The 22,095-nt window shown below is 43.9% G+C and overlaps 1 protein-coding gene across 1 annotated transcript in view; it reads right to left on the reverse strand.

The window, feature by feature from the left end:
* Positions 1-15,841: 15,841 nt before the first annotated feature.
* The window catches only part of radx (RPA1 related single stranded DNA binding protein), a 69,465-nt gene continuing 63,211 nt past the window's right edge, over positions 15,842-22,095 (reverse strand). Inside the window, exons 14-15 of the mRNA XM_078547673.1 lie at positions 20,100-20,288; positions 15,842-16,192 (exon numbers count right to left, since the gene is read on the reverse strand). Of these exons, the coding sequence (XP_078403799.1) occupies positions 16,068-16,192; positions 20,100-20,288 (314 nt within the window). The 3' untranslated portion in view covers positions 15,842-16,067. The remainder of the gene's footprint in view (positions 16,193-20,099; positions 20,289-22,095) is intronic.

Below are 22,095 nucleotides of genomic sequence, written 5' to 3' on the forward strand. Positions count from 1 at the left end.
ATGGGAAAAGGCTGCATTGGCACAAAGAGTGCCCCGCCCAAAATGTGGAGTGCCATTGCTGCAAGAAGAGAGGCCATTTTAAATCAGTTTGCTGCAGCAAACAGCTCTTAACAAAACAATTGAAGGAGAAACGGCCAAGATCATGTACCATTCAAGAAATTGAAGACATTGAAGAAGTTGAAGAAGAACAAGAATCAGGAGTCTCATTACAGGATCAAATGTGCAGATTTTATGGTGAATAGACATAAAACAAACTTCAAGTTAGTCACTGGAACAGGATTTCAATTTTTTCGGATATAGAAAAGTGGTTAAAACCAGACTTCTTCCAACCGTCGACCATAAGACTCCATGGTGGTGTTCGGCTGAAGGTCAAGGGGCAGTTGACTTCTAATCTCCAGTACAAAGGAAGAGAAATCACAGAAACTTTGTATGTGATTCACAATTAAGAATGATCATTGTTAAGTCAAAAAGCTTGCACTGATCTACAACTGTTGCAACTTCGTCATGAAAAAAAGCAATTAATTTTTAAAAATTCTTTCACGGGATGTGGGCATCGCTGGCTGGGCCAGCATTTATTGCCCATTCCTAATTGCCCTTAATGTGGTGGTGAGCTGCCTGCTTGAACTGCTGCAGTCCATGTGGTGCAGGTGCATCACAGTGCTGTTGGGAAGGGAGTTCCAGGATCTTGACCCAGTGACAGTGAAGGAACGGTGATATAGTTCCAAGTCCAGATGGTGCGTGTCTTGGAAGGGAACTTGCAGATGGTGGTGTTCCCATGCATCTTCTGCCCTTGTCCTTCTAGGTGGTAGAGGTTGCTGGTTTGGAAGGTGCTGTCGAAGGCGAAGGTGAATTGCTGCAGTGCATGTTGTAGATGGTACAAACTGCTGCCATTGTGTCAGTAGTGGACACTGTGGATGTTGAAGGTGGTGGATGGGGTGCTAATCCAGGAAGGTGTTGAGCTTCTTGGGTTTTGCTGCAGCTGCACTCATCCAGGCAAGTGGAGAGTATTCCATCACACTTGTGCCTTTTAGATGGTAGACAGGCTTTGGGAGTCAGGAGGTGAGTTACGCTCCACAGAATTCTAAGCCTCTGACTTACTCTTGTAACCACAGTATATATGACTGGTCCAGTTTCGTTTCTGGCCTATTGTAACCCTGAGGATGTTGATAGTGGGGGATTCAGCAACAGTAATGCCATTGAACATCAAGGGAAGATGCTTAGATTTTCTCTTTTTGGAGATGGTTATTGTCTGACACTTGTGTGGCACGTATGTTACTTGCTACTTGTCAGCCCAAGCCTGAATGTTGTCCAGCTCTTGCTGCACATGGGCATGGACTGCTTCAGTATCTGAGGAGTTGTGAATGGTGCTGAACATTGTGCAATCATCAGCAAACATCCCCACTTCTGACCTTATGATGAGGGCAGGAAGGTCATTGATGAAGCTTGACCTAGGATACTGCCCTGAGGAACTCCTGCAGTAATATCCTGGGACAATTGAGCTCCAACAGTCCAATCCATCTTCCTTTGTGCTAGGTATTACTCCAACCAGTGGAAAGTTGCCCCCCTTATTCACACTGACTCTAGTTTTGCTCAGGCCCTTTGATGCCATACTTGGTCAAATGCTGCCTTGATGTCCTATGCTGCTCCTGGCATGCCCTCCTGCACTCTTCATTGAGCCAGTATTGATCGCACTCTAATGGTAGAGTGGGGGAGATGCCGGGCCATGAGGTTACAGATTTTGGTTGAGTACAATTCTGCTGCTGCTGATAGCCCATGGCGCCTCATGGTGTGCTGTTATCATTTCAGGTGTCTGCATCGATACAGGGTGGTCTGTCTGGTTTCATTCCCTTTAGGCTTCATAGCAGCTTGATACAACTGCGTGGCTTGGCCATTTCAGAGGGCATTTAAGAGTCAAACAGATTTCTGTGGGTCTGGAGTCACATGTAGGCCAGACCTGGGAAGGATGATAGATTTGCTTCCCTAAAGGGCATTAGTGAACCAACAATACAGCAATTGTCAATGGTTTTTCAAATGCCAGATTTATTAATTGAATTTAAGTTGCAACAGCTGTCATAGTGGGACTTGAACCTCTGTCCCCAGAGCATTAGCCAGGGCCTCTGGATTGCTATTCCAGTGACATTACCGCTGTGCCACTGCCTCCCCTTAACTCTTGAGCTCTGAAGCAATCTGGAGAATAAAAAGGATGAGTATTGTGTAAATCAGAAACTGCAACCATTGCCAGAAAAAAAAACACTGATGGTAATCCTCATTTCCATCCAGACCATGGGAACATCTCATGGATGAAGACAGATACTTCGGGGGAAATGTAGGATAATGTAAGTAGCATTTATTACAGTCAGAGACTTTGGGGGAGATGTAGTATAAAGGATTAATGTTACATATGTAAATATATAATCTACATAAGGGATATTGATCATATGACAACAGAGCATGGAGGGAGATGGTTCTATGTAGAACCTCGTGCTGAGTCTGTATTGTACATAGTTTTTAAAAGTTCTTTCACGGGATGTGGGTGTTGTTGGCTAGGCCGACATGCTCACTTGCAGGATTCCCAGCTGGGAGTTAGAATAAGGATAAAAGTAAAATATTGCTGATGCTGGAATAGTTTTCTCAGCCCATCTTTTGCCTTGTTCAATCATCCCTCTTGACATTTAATCTGTACTGCTTTCCATTTCATCATAGAGCTTCTGTTTTTTTTTCTCTGTTCCCCATCCCCTCTAGCTAGACTAGCAATCTTACCTCCAGCATTGTCTGTGAGTCCAGACCCACGACTAATCAGATCTAAGACCCACTGCAACTATAACAGATGGGCCACTGGCAGGGCCGGTGCAGGTGACATCTGGGAGTTAACAACCTCTGGGACTCATGCTCTAGAGGGCCGAGTAGCCCACTATCCACTCCAGCCCCTGCCCACATGCAGAATTCTCAGCTGGGAGTTAAAATAGGATAGAAGTAAAATACTGCTGAGGCTGGAATGGTTTTCTCACCCCCATCTTTTGCCTTGTTCAATCATCCCTCTTGACATTTAATCCGTACTGCTTTCCATCTTATCACTGAACTTCTGTTTTTTTCTCTCTTCCCCATCCCCTCCCCCACTTCCCTGCCTCTGCACTTGCTTAAAACTTGTCTTAACTTTAGCTTTTTCCAGTTCTAATTCTGCCTCCTGTACATTCCCAATAATAATTGCTCCACCAGCATTGGTAGTTGCGTCATCTAGGCCCCAGGCTCTGGAATTCCCTCTTTACCTCACTTTCCTCCTTTAAGACACATCTTAAAACCTACCTCTTTGACCCAGCTTTTGGTCATCTGACCTAATATCTGCTTATGTGGCTTGGTGTCTCGCTTGTTTTTTAATGCTCCTGTAAAGCCTCTTGGGACATTTCATTACGTTCAAGGTGCTATATAAATATAAGCTATTGTTGATGTTCTAATGAGTGGTCACTGACCTGAAACGTTAACTCTATTTCTCTCTCCACAGATGCTGCTGGACTTGCTGAGTATTTCCAACATTTTCTGCACTAGTTAACATCGTGCCAGCAACAATATAACGCACATCACTCGACAGTAATAGATTGTTAATTTCCTTTATCAGCACTGAATGTTTGCATAGGTTAAAATTAGTAGCAGCAAAGTGACACGTCATCAAAATGTGGAATGTGTTTTGTTCAGTTCAACAGGTCCACTCTGGGAATTAAAGGTTAAAAAAAACAGTAGCAATGGAAAACTGTATGGAAAAATGTACTTGAGCAATGCAGCCGTAAAAAAATAAAAACACACATAAATACATGTACTGAGGTACAACCTAGTCAGTTCCTTTTCAGATCCTGGGAACCATTTCATTCTTTCAATTGAAGCCTCAATCATATCAAGACAGACAGAATAGAATGCACATTGATTATTGGACAGGTTATTTAGATTTATGATCTGCTCATTGGAAAACAAACTGGTCAAGTAACCTGGATCAACATTTTCTAATGGGACAACTTCCAAGGCAGCTAAACTGATAGGTACAGAAAGTTCTATGGACCAATTGATATGAATGGAAGTGAAAATTGCAGAGATGAATAGCAGGAAGTTGAATCGATATCGTCAGTTTTACATTCTCACCCAAAGTCCAAGTTACCTTGCAGAATGTAAAGAGGACCTGTTAATTATGGATGAGGAAGGCCACTCAGCCCATCTAAATGCCTTCATTCAGAGAGATCCCAGTTTCCCACCACTATTGTAGTAATTGTTCCTTAAGCAATTCCAGGATTTTCTATCTCCACTTATCTATCGTGGAGTGCGCCTTTTCTAGAATTCAGACACAGAAACAGAAAAAGGCCATTCAGTCCATCAAGTCCATGCCAACTCCCTGCAAGAGCAATTTACCTAGTCCCACTCGCATGCCCTTTCCACTTGGCCCTGCAAATTTTTCCCCTCAGGTGCTTATCCAATTCTGATTTGACAGCCATGATTGAATCTGCCTCCACCACACTTTCTGGCAGTGCCTTCCAGGTCCTAACCACTCACTATGTAAAAAAAAATGTTCTTCATGTCACTTTTGGTCCTTTTGCCAACCATCTTAAATCTGTGCCCTCTTGGTTTGTGACCCTTCTGCCAAGCATTTCCTAATACCAGTTCAGGTGATTTACAATTACCAGTTCCAAAATTACCTGTTATTAGTTTGAACCTTTGTAGCTCCTGGCTCTGCTCATGCTCTTTAAAGTAGTATGCTGAGTTTATCTTTCTTTACATTTAACAATCTTTTGTAACATCTCTTCTTAAGAGTCTCCTGTCTCCAAATTTCCCCAGTCTAATCTCATAAATCAGACCCCTGTCAATAAGGGATCAGCCATTCAACTTTTCTCTTCATTGCCTCCAGCACTTGTTCCTTGGCGATCAAAATTGGGTGTTCATGGCGCAGTCCAGCAAACGCATTGATACTGTTGATCATTAAAACAGTGACTACACTTTAAACATAATTCATTGGACTACACTTCAAACATAATTCATTGGACTACACTTCAAACATAATTCATTGGCTGTAAAGCACTGCGGTCATGAATGTTGCTACATAAATGCAAGTTTGATCTTACGTTCTATATTTTGGTCACGTGGTATAGATCAACATTCTCCTGGCTTTGTTGATTGCCGTTCTGCAATTGGTCAGAGCTTGTCACCCAGCCACCTTTTTAGTTTTCTCCTTGGCTATTGTCCAATCCATGAATCTTTGGATAATCAGATTCAATCAATAACTACACCAATAAAAACAGAAAATGCTGGAAAAACTCAGCAGGTCTGACAGCATCTGTGGGGAGAAAAACAGAGTCAACGTTTTGAGGCCATATGACTCTTCTTCAGAGCGGCTTCTTCAGAATGGCTGACCCCTTAGTGGCAGGGGTCTAACTTCAGAGCTCTGAGGAAGAGTCGTACAGACTCGAAACGTTAACTCTGTTTCTCTCTTCACAGTTGCTGTCAGACCTGCTGAGTTTTTCCAGCATTTTCTGTTTTTATTTCAGATTCCCAGCATCCGCAGCATTTTGCTTTTATAATAACTACACCAACCTTGTATATGGGTAACTGTATGGTTAAAAGCTAAGCAGCATAGCATGATAGTTAAGATTGTTCACAAAATGCTATGATTGCTTATTTTATAGCATGGGAATTCCAGAAGGGGAAGTGAGATTAGACAGCTGAGCTGGAGTTTTCTAACCTGGATTGTACGTGAGACCGAGGTCAAGTGCTATTCTTTTTGATATTTTCATACTTTTGTATGAATATATATATTTCTGTAACTGAAAGGCAGACTGATGAAACCTAGCTGAGTGTTATAATATACAATATATAATAATGTGTTATAATATGCAAATATGACAAAATATATCGCTACCTGTTAACGTATGGCTTAAGAAGGGACATTGACCTTTGCCCGATTAAATGCTGGAAAATATGTTTTTCTCTTCTATGCAAAGGACAACGGTATTCATAGAAATTGCAAAAGTGTAAACTTGCAGAAAATAGTTGATGGCAGTAGACATGTGAGCTTTGGATTATCTGCAAAAATGGGAAAAATAGGAAACATTAGGGTTTACATGTTGACCCAAGGCACGTTTATGGACAATTAATGAGGTAATTCCAGACCCGCCATGCTGACCACAGATAACTATAGTCTAAAATGGCATGAGAAGGGTCTCTTGACAGGCTAAAAGAAGGACACTTTGAGACATTGTTGGCATGCCCAAGAGAAGACAGGACTATGGTCAACAAAACATAACCCAGAAGATGATGCCCCAGTAACTTTAGAGAGCAAGGACCAGAGGTCGCTGTCACAACTACTGCCGTTGTTAAGTATCAATTTTGTGTATGCCAGTTGAGCTTAATAAACTCGTGCTGCTAACCAAAGCATTCAGTGTCCATACCTGGTGGGTCAAGGAGTGGTTAAGATCCCCATTTTCCAAAAACCTTTACACTATTTCAATAACATTCTCAGAGTCCCTGTGCTGTCCAGTTTTCCTTCTTTATCTGTTGTAAATTTCATCTCACAGTTTTCTGCACCAGTCATATATCTTGTCCAACACATTTGTGATTTCTGCACTGTTTCTTTCCCCCCAAATCCAGTATTCCTCCTACTTTGGTTCAATGTTTAAAATTGACCACCGTACATTGAGTTTCTGAATCTGGGTCATTGCTGTAAATGAGAAGCTTTGAGTTTCCAATGTTGAACCCTGAGTCACCCCACTCAATAGGCTCCACCCGCTCACTGACTCTGACAGAATGTCTGTAATGAGAACCTCTTGTTCTTGTTATCCTGGAGCAATCTTGTAATTAATATCTTGGATGCCAACAGCTTTGAGTTCAATTAGTAGCTTTTTGCATGGAATCTTTATCAAAAGCATTTTGGAATAATCATTGGCATTGTTTACTGGTGATTGAACTGCACTTTCAGTAGAAACATGGGGATAATAAGAAGCATGGGATTAATCAATGGCATGTATAGCTGAATTAGTACTCACAGTAACTTCAAGGCACTCCTTTCCTCTTGGTACACACAGTTCTGCAGGCACATGAGGACTTTCAAACCAAGGTACCAATAGTGTAAAAGCAGTTAGAAAACAAAAACTCCTTAATGACAATACATTTGTACTCAGCCCAAAGGCTGAGTGCATCTTTCCCAAGTAATTTAAAACGAGCTAGTCAAAAAGTCTGAATTATTGTCTATATAAGAGCAGGTGCCAATAAGGTTCTGAAGAAGAGTTATATTCGACTCAAAACGTGAACGGTCTCCAGAGATCCTGCCAAACCTGCTGAATATTTCCAGCACTTTCTGAATTATTGTTTTCTTCATGATTGGCTAGCATCTGTGTTATTTGCAACAAACCTTTTGATATTTCAGTTAAAAAAAATGCTCGTCTTCTGACAATTTGAGGTTAAGGATAATTTTCTTCATATTGAAATTGGCACAATGCATTAGCAATTAACCTTTTGCAAGTTTTATGAGGTAATTTTTGTTTGTCCTAGTCTTAATTAAAGCTGACATAAGTTGGCAGACTTACCAATAGTATGCTGAATAGTTTAAAGCAAGAATATAAAGACAGAACAAAACAAAAACAGAATTACCTGGAAAAACTCAGCAAGTCTGGCAGCATCGGCGGAGAAGAAATCAGTCAACGTTTCGAGCCTCCATTCTGCCGAAGGGCCATGGAGGCTCGAAACGTTGACTGATTTCTTCTCCGCCGATGCTGCCAGACTTGCTGAGTTTTTCCAGGTAATTCTGTTTTTGTTTTGTTTTGGATTTCCAGCATCCGCAGTAGCTTTTAGCTTTTTGTTTTTATTTATATAAAGACAGAAACTGGTTGATGACAGGAAAAGTGTTTGGATGTACCTGATTGTCATTAACCTGGGTCTAATCCTCCATCAGATTGACAGACCCTACCCACCATCCCAACATTGTGAAACCTCAGCAATTCCTGAATACTGGCAGATCCTGACTACCTCAGTGGTCCCAAATGGCCATAACATCCTGCTGCACCCAAAAATATTCCTCCACCCCACCCCAACTCTTAGGTCCTGGCCATCCTTGCACATCCCTAAACCATATTCGTGGTGCTCCCAGATCCCATTACTGCCTCCAATACTCCCAGATCATGGCACCTCCCTTACAAATAATCTCAGATCCAAGCAAACGTTTGTAATGGAGAAAATAATGGGACCTAAGAGTTGGGAGGTATCTTTGAGTGTAGTGGACCAAAATATGTCACTCAAGAACACTGTGTGTCACTGAGGAAATATCCAACTTGGAGCCATGCTATGTTTGCATGACAAAGAATCATATCAGGAATGCACCCAACCACTGAACAAAGGAAGTCACATGATATAATGATCGTGTAACTGGATTAGCAATCTAGAGGCCTGGACTAATAATCAAGAGAAGTGAGTACAATCCCACCACAGCAGCTGAGAAGTTTAAATTCAGTTTTTTAAATTCGTTCATGGGAATATGGGCATTGCTGGCTAGGCCAGCATTTATTGTCCCTTGTTCAGAGGGCAGTTAAGAGACACAGGTAGGCCAGATTGATCCTAAAGATGGGTTTCTGTGATAATCGGCAATGGTTTCATGGTCATCATCAGACTTTTAATTTTGGATTTTTGTTGAATTCAAATTTCACCATCTGCCATGGTGGGATTCAAACCGAGATCCCTAGAGCATTACCTTGGGTTTCGGGAATACCAGTCTAGAGACAATACCACTATGCCACTGTCTCCCCCTATATCGGGGAAGGGAAAAGCTAGTACTGGTAATGGTGACCAGGGAGCTACTGGATTGTTGTAAAACTCCAAATGGTTCACTCATGTCCATTAGGGAAAGAAAGCTGCTGTCTTTACCCAGCGAGGCCGATATGGGACTCTGAAATAGTCTAGGAGTCAATCCAGTTGTTAAGGATGGTCAGCAAATGCTGGCCTTGCCAGTAACACACACGTCACATCAATGAATAAAAAAGTCCCCAATTTAGATTCTGTTTGGGCACTGATAGCATGCTGTGCATTGATGTATATATGTGTTAGGAGCTATGGAGATTGAGACTGGATTACAGTATGCATCTGATTTATATATTTTTAAAAAGTCCATAAGTTGAATGAATGGCAAGGCTGACGACAACCTCTGCCCTGGAAAAACTGGCCATTCTCAACTTTTCCATTTGTCTTCAAATGACTTTGCTCCAAAATTCATTCATTGCGAACAGGCTGCTTCTTCAAGAGCATCGACCACGACAAAGTCGTTTAAAACTACTGGGCACAAACCCAGACTTGATTATAAGTAAATCAGCTTCAACGTAATGAGGAGTTACATACCCACGCACTGTAATGCCATGTTTTACATTTAATCAGATGTCAGGTTTAGTAGATTTACATTAAAATCCAACATCCGTACTCCTCTCCTGTTAAAACTGCTTGATTAATAGTTCAGGGCACTCTCAGACTCAATAATACCCAATGTGCAACTGAGAGGCTGGATTGATCTAAAACAGATTAAAGTAACTGCTGACTAACCGCCACGATTAGCTTTGCGAAGTGGGCGTACCAAATCGGGCCTTGGTTTCAAGCGAGTGCAACTTCGGCTTGGCCAGATCTCCATCCTGGAATTAAATTTTAGAGGCAGTGCACCCTCAGAGTCTCTGGTTTCAGCGTGAATCCCCATCATGTCATCCACTAGACCGATACATTGTCAAGCCAAGTCGATCGCAGTCAGACTTTAAATTTCTGACAAACTCTAACCATGCTCGCAACGGGTGGAATTTTCCAAGCCCGCTAATGGCGCGACCTGCTTCACGATGGCGTGAAGGCAGGGTCGCGATCGTCTGCTCAGCCCACCAATGGCGGATTACGTTTCCCACCATCGGTTGGCGGGGAGCTAATTGTAATACATCAGCATATAATTAAATGGCCATCCCGCCAGGCTCTTGGAACTACGCTGTGTCGTCCATCCACGTCGGTGGGAAAGCACGCCGACGTGTTTCACAACAGCGCGCAGGCAACGTGCACTTGGTGGCCTTCACTTTGGGGCCTTCACTTTGGGGCAACTGAGGTGAGTGAGCAGCAGCGTTCCCCACAGCTCGCCTGTTTTTTTTTTACAGGCCTCAGAGGCACCATGGGGGCAACTCATGCCTGGCCCCGGAGGCGACTGCTGGGTTGGGGGGGTGGTAGTGGGTGTCTGGGGCAAGTGCTGGCCAGCCTCAGAGGCAACTGCTGAGGTGGGAGGGATGGGGTCAAGTGCTGCCCTGGCGCTGCATCCCGTACACGGACAATCAAGGTAGGGGGCAGGGTAAGCGAGGGAAGTGGCCACACATTAGGGACACCTATATGAAGTGACCATGCCTCTGCAACTAAGACAGATCAGGAGCAGCCACAGTTGATACGATTGGGGTCAGGCTCCTAGCCTGCCTGTCCATGCAAGCAACGCGGAGGCACCAAAAGGCCACCAAGCGCTCCACCCTGCCCCCCATCCCAGACCCCACCACCCTGCCCCCGGCACAGACTTCGAGTCCGCCACCATTTTATTGGACCACGGAGCAGTTGGACTGCACACGTTGTACAATCTCCTCACCAACACTGGCCATGTAGCAGTCACTGCTGGAGGTGCTCACAGCCCCTTCCAATCTCAGCATCCCGGTTTGGACCAGTGTCCCCCATGTCACAGGTTGACAGGGCAGCCATGCAGCGCACTCATCTCTGGCCATCCGAGGGGTGACCAGCACTCTCCAGGAAGCATTAAGGGGTGGTCACACAGGGCCAGGAAAGGTGCTAAGTACAGCCATGATAACCACGTCTCTCTCTCTCTTTCATGTTGCAGGAGGACCACATCAGGATCATGGATCCTGGTAACCTAGCTGTATGCCTGATGGTCTACAGAAACCGTAGAAGACGAGGGAGAGAGTGACTGAGGCACCTGGATGTGCAAAGGCAGGAGCAGCAACCTCATGAAGAAGGGGCAGCAGGGGCTCCCACACACTGCCCAGGAGCGATAGCGAGTCATGGCTGGTTGGTACCTGGAGACACCCAGGGTCTATAGGCGCCGCCTGCCATTCCTGCAGATGACTGAGAACCAGTGTCACCAATGACTATGCATGTCTAGGGACCTGGTGGCTCACATCTGCCACTTACTGCAGGCCACCCACAAATGCATGCATGAGGTCACGGATGCCATCTTCCTCATGGCAACAACTTTGTGCATTTCCTTTGCTGGCCATGTCTCCCGGACAGCGGTGGTGAGCTGTTAGCGACGAGCACCTTGTTGGTGGCAGCCTTTTAAAGATGGCGGCTGGCGTGATGCAACAGCGGGGTGATGTGAGCGGGTGAATGATTGCCCGCTCGCCATGGAAACGGCGTGTTTTGCAGGAGTGAATAAACAATAAGCTGGGCTCGGGGCGAAACGGTGTGAAAACCCTCCATTTTGGTTGGCGGGTAGGCCTCCATTTTGGTTGGCGGGTAGGCCTCCATTTTGGTTGGCGGGTAGGCCTCCATTTTGGTTGGCGGGTAGGCCTCCATTTTACTCGCCCACTACCACGCTTAGTGCAATTGTGGGAAAAGTCCACCCAATGTGATCAGTTTATTGTCTGATTGGCCAAGTCCAGACAAACACTTGAGCAGCAAACATTCAAAGAAATAAATGCAATTACCCTCTTCTCCCCTAAGGAGAAGCTTAACCTTCCTCAATCCTTTAAATGCTCTACAACTTGTGAAGGAGAGCTCAAAATCTTATATCGGTAATTTCTCATGCACACTGTCCTTGCTGATTCGTTACGACATGAAAAGTATTATTGCGAACAAAACCCCCACAAGTGAGGTGAATTCCTTCCAGTCGCCAGGTGCCAACTTGTTTACCATTCTGACCTGTTGGCCCACTCCCTACCTCAAGGTTGCCTTGGCTACCTCATTTAACATGTCAGGCACAAAAAGAAAACTGTCCGCATGAATCACACGTCCTGCACCTCAACAGAAGCTGACAGCCCAGTCAACTAAATTGTGCCCTGACATGTTAAACGGTAAAGCATCCTGCGAATGAACAGCTTCACCCATTTCATTATTTCTAGCTGCAGCACAAATTCACAAGCCATTTTTAAGTAAAAAGAAATCAAAAATTTTAATTGTATAAGATTAAACAAAACCCTAACTCTATGTACATAGGTATACATGACTTGGGTATCTTATATCACCCAATCCCCTTTCCTCCACTTCAATTGATTCCTCTTGCTGTTCTGTCCTGAGGGGACTAATGTATGTTGCACTTCATTCAAGGTTAGTCTTCATTTGTGAGCTTAGACAGTGAGTGTCAACAAACTGTTGCCTCATGCAAGCATCAAAGTCCAGCTGGCTCTGTTGTCCAATTGTGTTTTTCAGCAGGGATCACTGCAAAGTGTCGGCATTGGTTAATCTCTGTCAGCCATTGAATTTTGGCCCACTCTATGTTTGCATGCCACGGAACCGCATTAGGACTTAATCATTAATTGGCAGAGGTGTCCTATTTAGTTTTTTTTTTGGATAGACTCACGTTGCACTTTCATGTTGCGTATATGCCATACACACATACCCAAATGCAGAGCACAAGAAACAGGAGCATATCGCCCATTGAGCCAGCTCCGCCATTCAATATGGTCATGGCTGATCTCGGGCTTCAACCGCACTTTCCCGCCTACTCCCCATATTCCTCAATCCTCCAAGACACCAAAAATCTGGCCATCCCAGCCTTAAATGATGGAGCATCCACAACCCTCTGAGAATTCCAAAATTTACCATCCTTTGAGTGAAGAAATTTCTACTCATCTCAGTGAAGATGGATCACAGTGCTAAAGTTTACACCTAAATTATAGGAATAAAGGAACTGAATTAACATATTCTTTTGCCACTATAAATGCATATATATATATTTTTTTTTTAAATTGCTTAGGTACATTTCAGAAAGTCAAAGATTGCAACACATCTTCTAGACTTTGCTTTTCAATAGATGCAAATAGTGATGACCAAAATGACATAATGATTGCCAGTCGCATGATATGAAGCTGTCTCATATTTTACCAACATCAAGAAGGTATGTTAGCATCTTGGTAACGTTACTGGACTAGTACTCCAGAAGCCCACTAATGCTCCAGTGTAATGAGTTCATATACCTCCATGGCAGCTGGAGTATTTAAATTCGATTTATTAATAAATCTGGAATAAAACGCTAATTCCATTAATCAAATCTGGTTCACAAATGCCCTTTAGAGAAAGAAATCTGTCATCTTTACCTTTTCTGGCCTACATGTGAACCTGTTATGACATGGCAAGTGATGTGTGCCAGTCGGACAAATCCACAAGGGAAACTTGACCATGCTATCACAATGGTTTTGCAATTTGTGTTCATTACGAGAAGATTTGTGCACTGAATTCAGAAGCAATGAGTCCACTAACACCTTTAGAGATTTTAAAAACTAAATTAAAACATTTATTTACAAAAGATTTCAAGCACATAACTGGCATAGTGGTTTTGTCACTGGACTGGTATCCCAGAGACCCAGGGCAATACTCTGAGTTCAAATCCCACCATGGCAGATAGTGAAATTTGAAACAATAAAAATCTGGAATTAAAAGTCTGATGATGACTACGAAACCATTGCCGATTGCCATAAAAACCCATCAGGTTCACTAATGTCCTTTAGGGAAGGAAATCTGCCGTCCTTACCTGGTTTGGCCTACATGTGACTCCGGACACACAGCAATGTGGTTGACTCTTAAGTGCCCCCGAACAAGGGCAATTAGGGATGGGCAATAAATGCTAGCCTAGCCAGCAATGCCCACATCCCATGAATGAAAAAAAAAACATAAGATTACAGTTACTTAATAGTATAACAAATCCCAAAATTGCTCATTAACCTGACTCTCAAATTCGCACCCCCTTTAAGGCAACAGTCCAAAATAGATCTTAAATTTAACTAGCAAGCACCACTCAACAGTGGAGTTCCAAGAGCTTTTCTCCGACTTTAGTTACTGGACACAGCAGACTTTTGTAAACATGGCTGGAGGCTTTCCCAAGGCTATTCCATACACTGTTGTTGATCTTACATAGCCCACCAACATAGCCTTTCATTCCTCTTTATACATGTTTCTCTCTCTCTAATTTGTAAATTCCATTGTTCTATATGTCTTTGGAACTTTACTTTTCCCATAATATAAAAATCTTTCATGTTGCCAATATGGTCAGTACCTTTTGGGAAAAATAAACATAATAGCCTTGCCCTATTTATCTTGTTAGTTGTAAACACTCTATCATCCCTTTGAAACTCAAACAACTCCTTCACTTATCTAAAAATGCAAATTTAAGACCTCATCTATGTTTACTCAAATGTCTTTTATCCCTAACTTCTTTTGTTAATTTCAAGCTTGCCGTCTATCTGACTTCAATTTAAGTAAATCACACAGACAGAACCATCTACACCCACACCCGTAAACCTACTTTACAATGAACCACAATAATATTATGGAAATTATTATAGTTTTGTGACAACTCCAAAACAACAGCAATGTGGTTGACTCTTAACTGCCCTCTAAAATGGCCTAGCGAGCCACTCAGTTGCTCAAGGGCAGCTAGGTATAGGCATGGACTGCAGAGGTTTAAGGCAGCAGCTCACCACTACCTTCTAAAGGTTAATAAATGCTGGCCTAGCCAGCGAAGCCCACATCTCATGAACGAATAGTTAAAAAAAAAATGCTGGCCTTGCCAAGAATAAGTAAGAAAAAGGTCATTCCCATTAACCGGAGTGTTGGACTCATCAAAAACAATGCAAGATTTTTCTTTTGTAAATCAAGAATATTATTAAACATGTTGCATATTGAATCCATTTTCCTTTTAAAACTGGTTTTCAAATGTTTCCTTCCCAGGATTCCCCAATGCAGACCATCATAATGCAGTAAGTGCGGGCTGAATTCCAAATGGGTAATTTTACTGGCTGCTTTGATTGTTATCTTGTTGTTGGGATGTCGCCAAATGGGGGCGGGGCCACACCCCTTGCCCTGAGAAATGATGGTGAGTCTTTCTCCTTGAGTCGCTGCCGTCTTTGTGATGGCGGTGCTCCCACCAAGCTGTTAGGTAGAGAATTCCAGGATTTCAAGCCAATGAAGGAATGAGATAGATTTCCAAGTCAGGGTGGTGTGTGACTCAGAGTAGAACTTGTCGGTGATGGTGCTCTCATCATATTTCTGCCTTAGTCCTCAGTGGTAGATGTCTCGTGGCTAGGAGGCACTGTTGAAGTGAACTTGGCAAGTTGTAGGTAATCTAATTTGTAGCCACAGTGGGCTGGAGCAAACTGAGCCCAGCAGCAGGTATCAATCAAGTGGATTGGTTTGTGTTGGAGGTTTGAGACTCGAGGGTTTTTGCGGCTGCAGCCTTGCAGGCAAGTGAAGAGTACTGCAGCACGCTCCTGACATGAGTCCGAGGGATGGCGGACAGGTTTTGAGGGATCAGGAAGTGAGCAGGAGCCCTGCCCAGCCTTTGCCCTGGCCAGCCTTTACTGCTAGCACTAAGGCAGCTTAATAAGCAGGTCAGAAAAATGCCAGAAGTACAGAGCTGGGTTTGAAATCAGGTGTTAGTGTAAATGTGTTGCAAGGCTTCGAATTTTGGTTTTCCCAATCAGTTTGCCAGCGAGGTACCACAAGACAAGGAGGTGAGAATCACTAAAAGGAGAATGCCCTAATCTACTGCAAAGTGCTTGATTTTAAATGCCAAGTACCATGATGTTTGATAGCGCATAGAGATTGACAAGGCTTCACTGCTGTGAGAAGGTGCAGCTCATTCTAGGAGACTAGATTTAATCCAGAGATTTATTTGAGAGATAAAATCTGAATATGTACACACCGACTGGTGAAAGTTTATATTAAACATACTATTATACCAAATAATTACCATAAGGCATTCAACTCGATGTTGTCACTTTAAGGCAGTTACTGGAGAAGGACACAGATCAGAATCTAGAATCTGTGAATGGAAAATGGATATTGTTGAAATGCTGTCCTTAAAATGGTCATGGCTGACTTCATTCTGTCACTCTGTATATTTTGTTTAAAATCACTTCAGATTTGTCCCCACCATGATGGCACACATCTAGGACACAGATGACGTGCAGGCAGTCCAGGTTAGCTGCCGTCTTGACAATCTGATCTATGAGGAAGCAATAAAAAGGATTGTATTATAATGATTGCAATATAAGTGTTTTATAATGCTGTCCCATACATCAGTGTAAACAACAAGCAAGCCCCGAGCATCAGCATGCAAATTACAAAATCCTCTTCAGAACACTTCACTCACAAAAGGAGTCATGTTCAAAACTTTGAGGGGCTTTGATGGGGTAAATAAAGAGAAATTGGTTTCCACTGGTAGGAGAGGATGCAGAGTTAAGATAATTGGCAAAATGACCAGAAGCGACACGACAAATTGTTACGATTTGGAATACCGATTCAGTAGTAACTTTCAAAAGGGAAATGGGTAAATATTTGAAAAGGAAAGATTTGCAGGGCTAGGGGGAAAGGGAAGAGGAGCGGGATTAATTGGGTAGCTCTTTCAGAGAAGCGGAACAGACACAATGGACCAAATGGCCTCCTTCTGTGCAAAAGATTAAATGGCAAGATACTGATTCTGACTGGGGAGGCAAATCACCTGAGAAACATTCAATTGCTGTGCATACAGGTCCTCCAGATTCTAATACAATCAGGTGGCATGCTGGGCAACAAAAAAATCCTGTGGGGAACAAGTCCACCTGCAACACAACCTGCCTGCTTTTCTGCCCATCACTCACACCCAGGTTTCCTGTATGTACTCGATCGAGGCAATGCTTTATGTCCCAGTGTGCGAGGAAACTCTGTCACACAGTCACTCCCTCACAGTACAGCTGCTAACTGCAACCTCAATGTTAGTTACCACACACTGAAGCATCAAGCCCTTTTCCTTATTGCCAGAACCCAAATACTTGGTTGAAATCTTAACCAGTACATTTGCTTAAGCTGAAGATTTTAGTCACCCAAGAGGCGAACAATTTAATGCAACAACAACTTGCACGTAGGAAACAGGAGCAGGAATAGGCCATTCGGCTCCTCGAGCCTGCTCCGCTGTTCAACTAGATCATGAGTGATCTACCCCAGTGCCATCTTCCCGCAGTATAGGAACTTAATGGTTTTAAACAAGTGAAGCATCGCATGAGGTTTCACAGGAGCATAATCTGACAAAAAAATAAACAGATACCTAACCCGGGAAAGAGACATTAAGATAGGGGAACAAAAGCTTGGTCAAACAGTTAGGTTTTAAGAACACCTTAAAGAAGTTCCTTATTCCTATGTCCCAGTTTACTGCAATTAGAACATTAGTCCTCATCTTCAACTCCTTCTGTGATATTATCCCACCTTATTTCCAAAACCTTCCCCTTGAACCTCTTCGGGCCTGAGAGTCTTCTGCACATTCCCCCACTCCTTCACCCCATCTTTGGTGGACCGAGCCTTCAGCTGCCTCAGTCCCACTCTCCTAAACCTCACCGCCTCTCTCTCCATCTTTGAAAGCATTCTCAATCCCAGCCTTTCAAGCAAGCCTTTGGTCACCTTTCCTGCCTTGGCTTATCATCCGCTCGTTTATTCCCTTACAAAACATTGAGAGGTGTTTTTCACTTGAAAGGCACATTATAAATGCAAGCTGTTCAAGGAGACCACAGCTGAGGCTGGTCGTGTTCTGTACTGAAGCGTATATTCCCATCTAAGGGGTGGTGGGGTATCGCTGGGTGGCAATTATAAAACGCTCTTTACAACTCAAGTTCTGGCTGAGATTCAGAGCCTTGGTGAGACCACATCTGGAGCACTGTGTACAGTTTTGGCCTCCCTATTTGAAAAAGGACGTCACTGCATAATTGCGTTGAGTTCAGAGAAGATTCACTCGACTCATTCCTGGGATGAAGGGCTTATCATATGAAGAAAGGTTGAGCAGGTTGGGCCTACCCCAATTGGAGTTTAGAAGAATGAGAGGTGATGTTATTGAAACATATAAGATCCTGAGGGGATTTGATAGGGTAGAAACCACAAGGATGTTTCCTCTGTCGGGGGAACCAGAACTAGGGGACTCTTAAGACAGAGAAGAAGAGACATTTTTTCTCTCAAAGGGTTGTTAGTCTGTGGAAATCTCTTCGCTAGAGAGCAGTGGGGATGGGGTCATTGAGTATATTCGAGGCAGAGTTTTGATAGACAGGGGGAGTCAAGGGTTATGGGGTGCAGACAGGAATGTGGAGTTAAGATCACAATCAGATTTAGCCAGGATCTTATCGAATGGTGGAGCAGGCTGGAGGGGCAAAATGGCCTACCCCTGTTCCTAAGTCTCAGGTTCCTATGTTCCACATGACCCATGGGAATATGTCCACCTGAGCTGTTTGAAATCCCCTCCGCCCTCAGTACAATACTGCTATGTATCTGTCAGGATGCCTGCAACAATTCCCACAGAACTACTGCACGCTCCCCTGGAAACGATGTTGGCGTGGAGCCAAGACGCTCCATGCCGACGAGCCCCGCAGCAATAAAGCTCTGCGGGGCTCAGTAGCGAGGGCCAGGTGGGAGTTCTGCCCCTCAATGGGGTGGATGACCCAGCCCCCCCTCTGGAGCTGTCAGCCAATCCGATTGGCCGGTAGCCCCATCAGTCCCGGCAGCGCCACGAAGGCATCGGTGACAGCTATCGGTACTGCAGGTACCGGAGTGGAGCCCAAGGTCCAGGATCCCTGGAGCTGGTAAGTCTGGGCGTTGGGCCATGAGGATGGGAGGTTAGGGGGAGGGGCAGTGAGTTTAAGAGAGGGAGCGAGTAAGTAGGAAGGAGGGGGGGGTTAAAACAGCAAAGGGCAGCCCCTGAGGAGTGACCCCGCCCCACCCTTCCTTCCCCCTCTTTACCCATTTCAGGTTAAAAATCGGGTTTCCCGCTCCCGCTCTGCTACCCATGCTAAACGTGTTATAATGAGACTAATGGACCCTGAAATGCTCATTTTAATATGGCGGACGGGATGCCGATTTTGGCGCCTGTCTGCCCTCTGTATTATGGGGATGAGCTCCTGGGTGGGCGGGAAGGTGGTGGGATGAGTGCCCACCCCATTTTACGTGGCCCCCACCGCAGGAAACACGCCCGCCAGGGTCACATAAAATTCAGCCTATCGCCTGCATAGTTGAAACGGGATTCATTTTTAAACAAGAAAAAGCATTTTGTACAAATCGCATTAAAAGTTTAGGCTTTGAAACTGGACGAAAAATGTGTGAAACTGGATAGTGCTGATCGAAGAAGGAACAGGCTTGCATTTATATAGCGCCTTTCATAGCCTCAGCGCATCCCAAAGTGCTTTACAGTCAATTCCAAGTGGTTTTGAAGTGTGGTCACTGTCTTAATATGGAAATGTGGCACCTAGTTTGCGCACAGCAAGCTCCCACAAACAGCAATGTGTTAATGACCAGGCGATCATTTTTAAAATTCATTTATGGGATGTGGGCGTCGCTGGCGAGGCCAGCATTTATTGCCCATCCCTAATTGCCCTCCAGAAGGTGGCGATGAGCTGCCTTCTTGAACTGCTGCACTCCATGTGGTGTAGGTACACCCACAGTGCTGTTAGGGTGCGTGTTCCAGGATTTTTGACCCAGCGACAGTGAAGGGATCTGTTTTAGTGACGTTGGATATGCAATAAATATACTGGCTAGGACGTCAGGGTTAACTCCCTTGCATTTCTGCTGGTGATGTGCCAATCTGAGTGGGCGAGGAGGACCTGGTTTGACATCTTATCCAAAAGATGACGCCTCCATCTGTGCAGCCTTCCCTTGGTGCCGCACTCGAGGTTGTGAAATAAGCTTCAATCCACAGCTTTCTGACTCAAGGGAAGAACGCTACCACTGACCCACGGCTGACAACTAAAGAGCACTTTGATGATGCAGCAAAGAGTGCAGACGAGTGGCATCCGGTTAAAGAGCTGCACATCAGCACTTCAAGTCTAGTGTCAACTGACTAAGTCACGCTAAGCCTTTTATTCAGTTCAGTGTTGAGATCTGGCTGAGGACATAATAGTTACCTGGAGAGGAGGACGTCTGTTGTTGTTGATTATTATCTGTGGCCTGTTTGTCATAAACATAACCGCTGGCCATAATGGAGGCTAGCGTGTTATCATGAGCGTCCACCGATAGACCCAACGTGCGGTGACCCTCTTGACTCATCACAGCCGGAAGGAACACAACGTCGATTGCTGTCTGGTGATTGACACCTGTATTGGAACAACAATTCTTCATTTATTACAGATACATCAAAATGACCTGATGATTTGTCTAATCTGTAATATATCAGCCTGTGGGCCCACAAACCCTTGCACCTGTCGAAGGAGACATCCAATAAACTGAATAAGCAAAAGAGCCATCTAGAAAATGGCTGTTTCAACATATGGCCCTGAAATTATACCTTCAAATTCTTGTGCGTGAATGCATTAGTTGTTTGAGGTTTCTCTCTTTGCCATATTAGCAGAGATGGCAACTCATTGAAAGTCATTTTTGGGCCGGTCGTTTGATCCCGAACTCAAAAAGCTCAGTTTTTCCTCTGTGAATTAAGTGCAAATTGAGACAAGGAGCAAGGATGCCATGCAAAGTGTACCCAATGCTCCTCAAAGGCAGCAAACCTATGACTGACACATAAATAGCTGTTGCAGAGATGGAATTTGCTATCTTTGTTGCCTGAAGGCAGGCTGGATATTTAGATGGACTTTGCACTTCTGAAAACTCCACAAACAGCAGCGTGATAATGATCTGTTTCAATGACTGGTGTTCCAGAGTCCCAGGGCAATGCTCCGGGGACCTGGGTTCGAATCCCACCAAGGCAGATGGTGGAATTTGAAATCAACAAAAATCTGGAATCTAAAGTCTAATGATGACCATGAAACCATGGTCGATTGTCATAAAAACCCATTTGGTTCACTAATATCCTTTAGGGAATGAAATCTGCTGTCCTTGCCTGGTCCGGCCTACATGTTACTCCAGACCCACAGCAACGTGGTTGACTCCTAAATGCCCTCTGAACAAGGGCAATTAGAGATGGGTAATAAATACTGGTCTAGCCAGTGACGCTCACATCCCATGAACAAAAAAAAAGAAAAATAATGTTAGTTAAGGAATGAACACTGGCCAGGACACTGGGGTTAACTCAGTTGCACTTCTTCAGATGATGTGGAATCTTTTACAGGCAGAGGTCTGGATTTGGTGCCTTAAGTTGCTAACTTTTGTCACTGTTCCCGTTACATAAAGCAACACTGATTTTCGGTATTTTCAAAAACACAGCTGTGGCTCCACTCAGCTTCTGAAGTTTCTCCATATGGGAATCTAAAGATCCAAATATTTGTGCTACTTGAGGTGTGCCCCTCACACCATATAAATGGTGGTGCCTGTGCCTTCAAGAACAAAGTATCAGAACTACGAGGTTAAAACTGTCAGAAAAGACTGAACAGGCGAGGGCTGGTTTCTCCAGAAAAGAGAAGGCTGAGGAATGACCTCCTACAGATTACATTACACACACACAAAGGGTCAAATGGCTTCCCCCTCTGCTGTACATTTTCTATGTTTTAGTCTTCAATTTTCAAATGTGTTCAATTGGGTAAAAATAGAGAAAATATTTTCATTTTTGAGGGAGACCAAAAATTTCAAGTATCAGATAGTCACCAAAAGTGAAAATTCTTTACCAAAGGGCGATAAGAATGTGCAACTCACTACCACAAGTAGTAGCTGAGGTGAATAGTATAGATGCATTTAAGGGGAAGCTCAATAGGCACATGAAGGAGAAAGGAATAGAAGGACAGTAAATACATACACTGATGGAATATGGTGAAGGCTCGGATGAAACGCAAACAATGGATGTAGATCGAATAGGTGGAGTGGGCTCATCCTGTGCTGTGGGCTTGATGTAATTCAATGTAATCAAAATACGTTTAACCGCACTTTTGTTACTGAGTAAACTGTGTGTTACATCATTTTGAATTTTCAGTATTTTAACTGCAGTACAATGTTCCTTCAATTTGAACAATTGTCCTG

The sequence above is a fragment of the Cetorhinus maximus genome, chromosome 8 (assembly GCF_964194155.1).
Source record: "Cetorhinus maximus chromosome 8, sCetMax3.hap1.1, whole genome shotgun sequence".
Classification (NCBI taxonomy): Eukaryota; Metazoa; Chordata; class Chondrichthyes; order Lamniformes; family Cetorhinidae; genus Cetorhinus; species Cetorhinus maximus.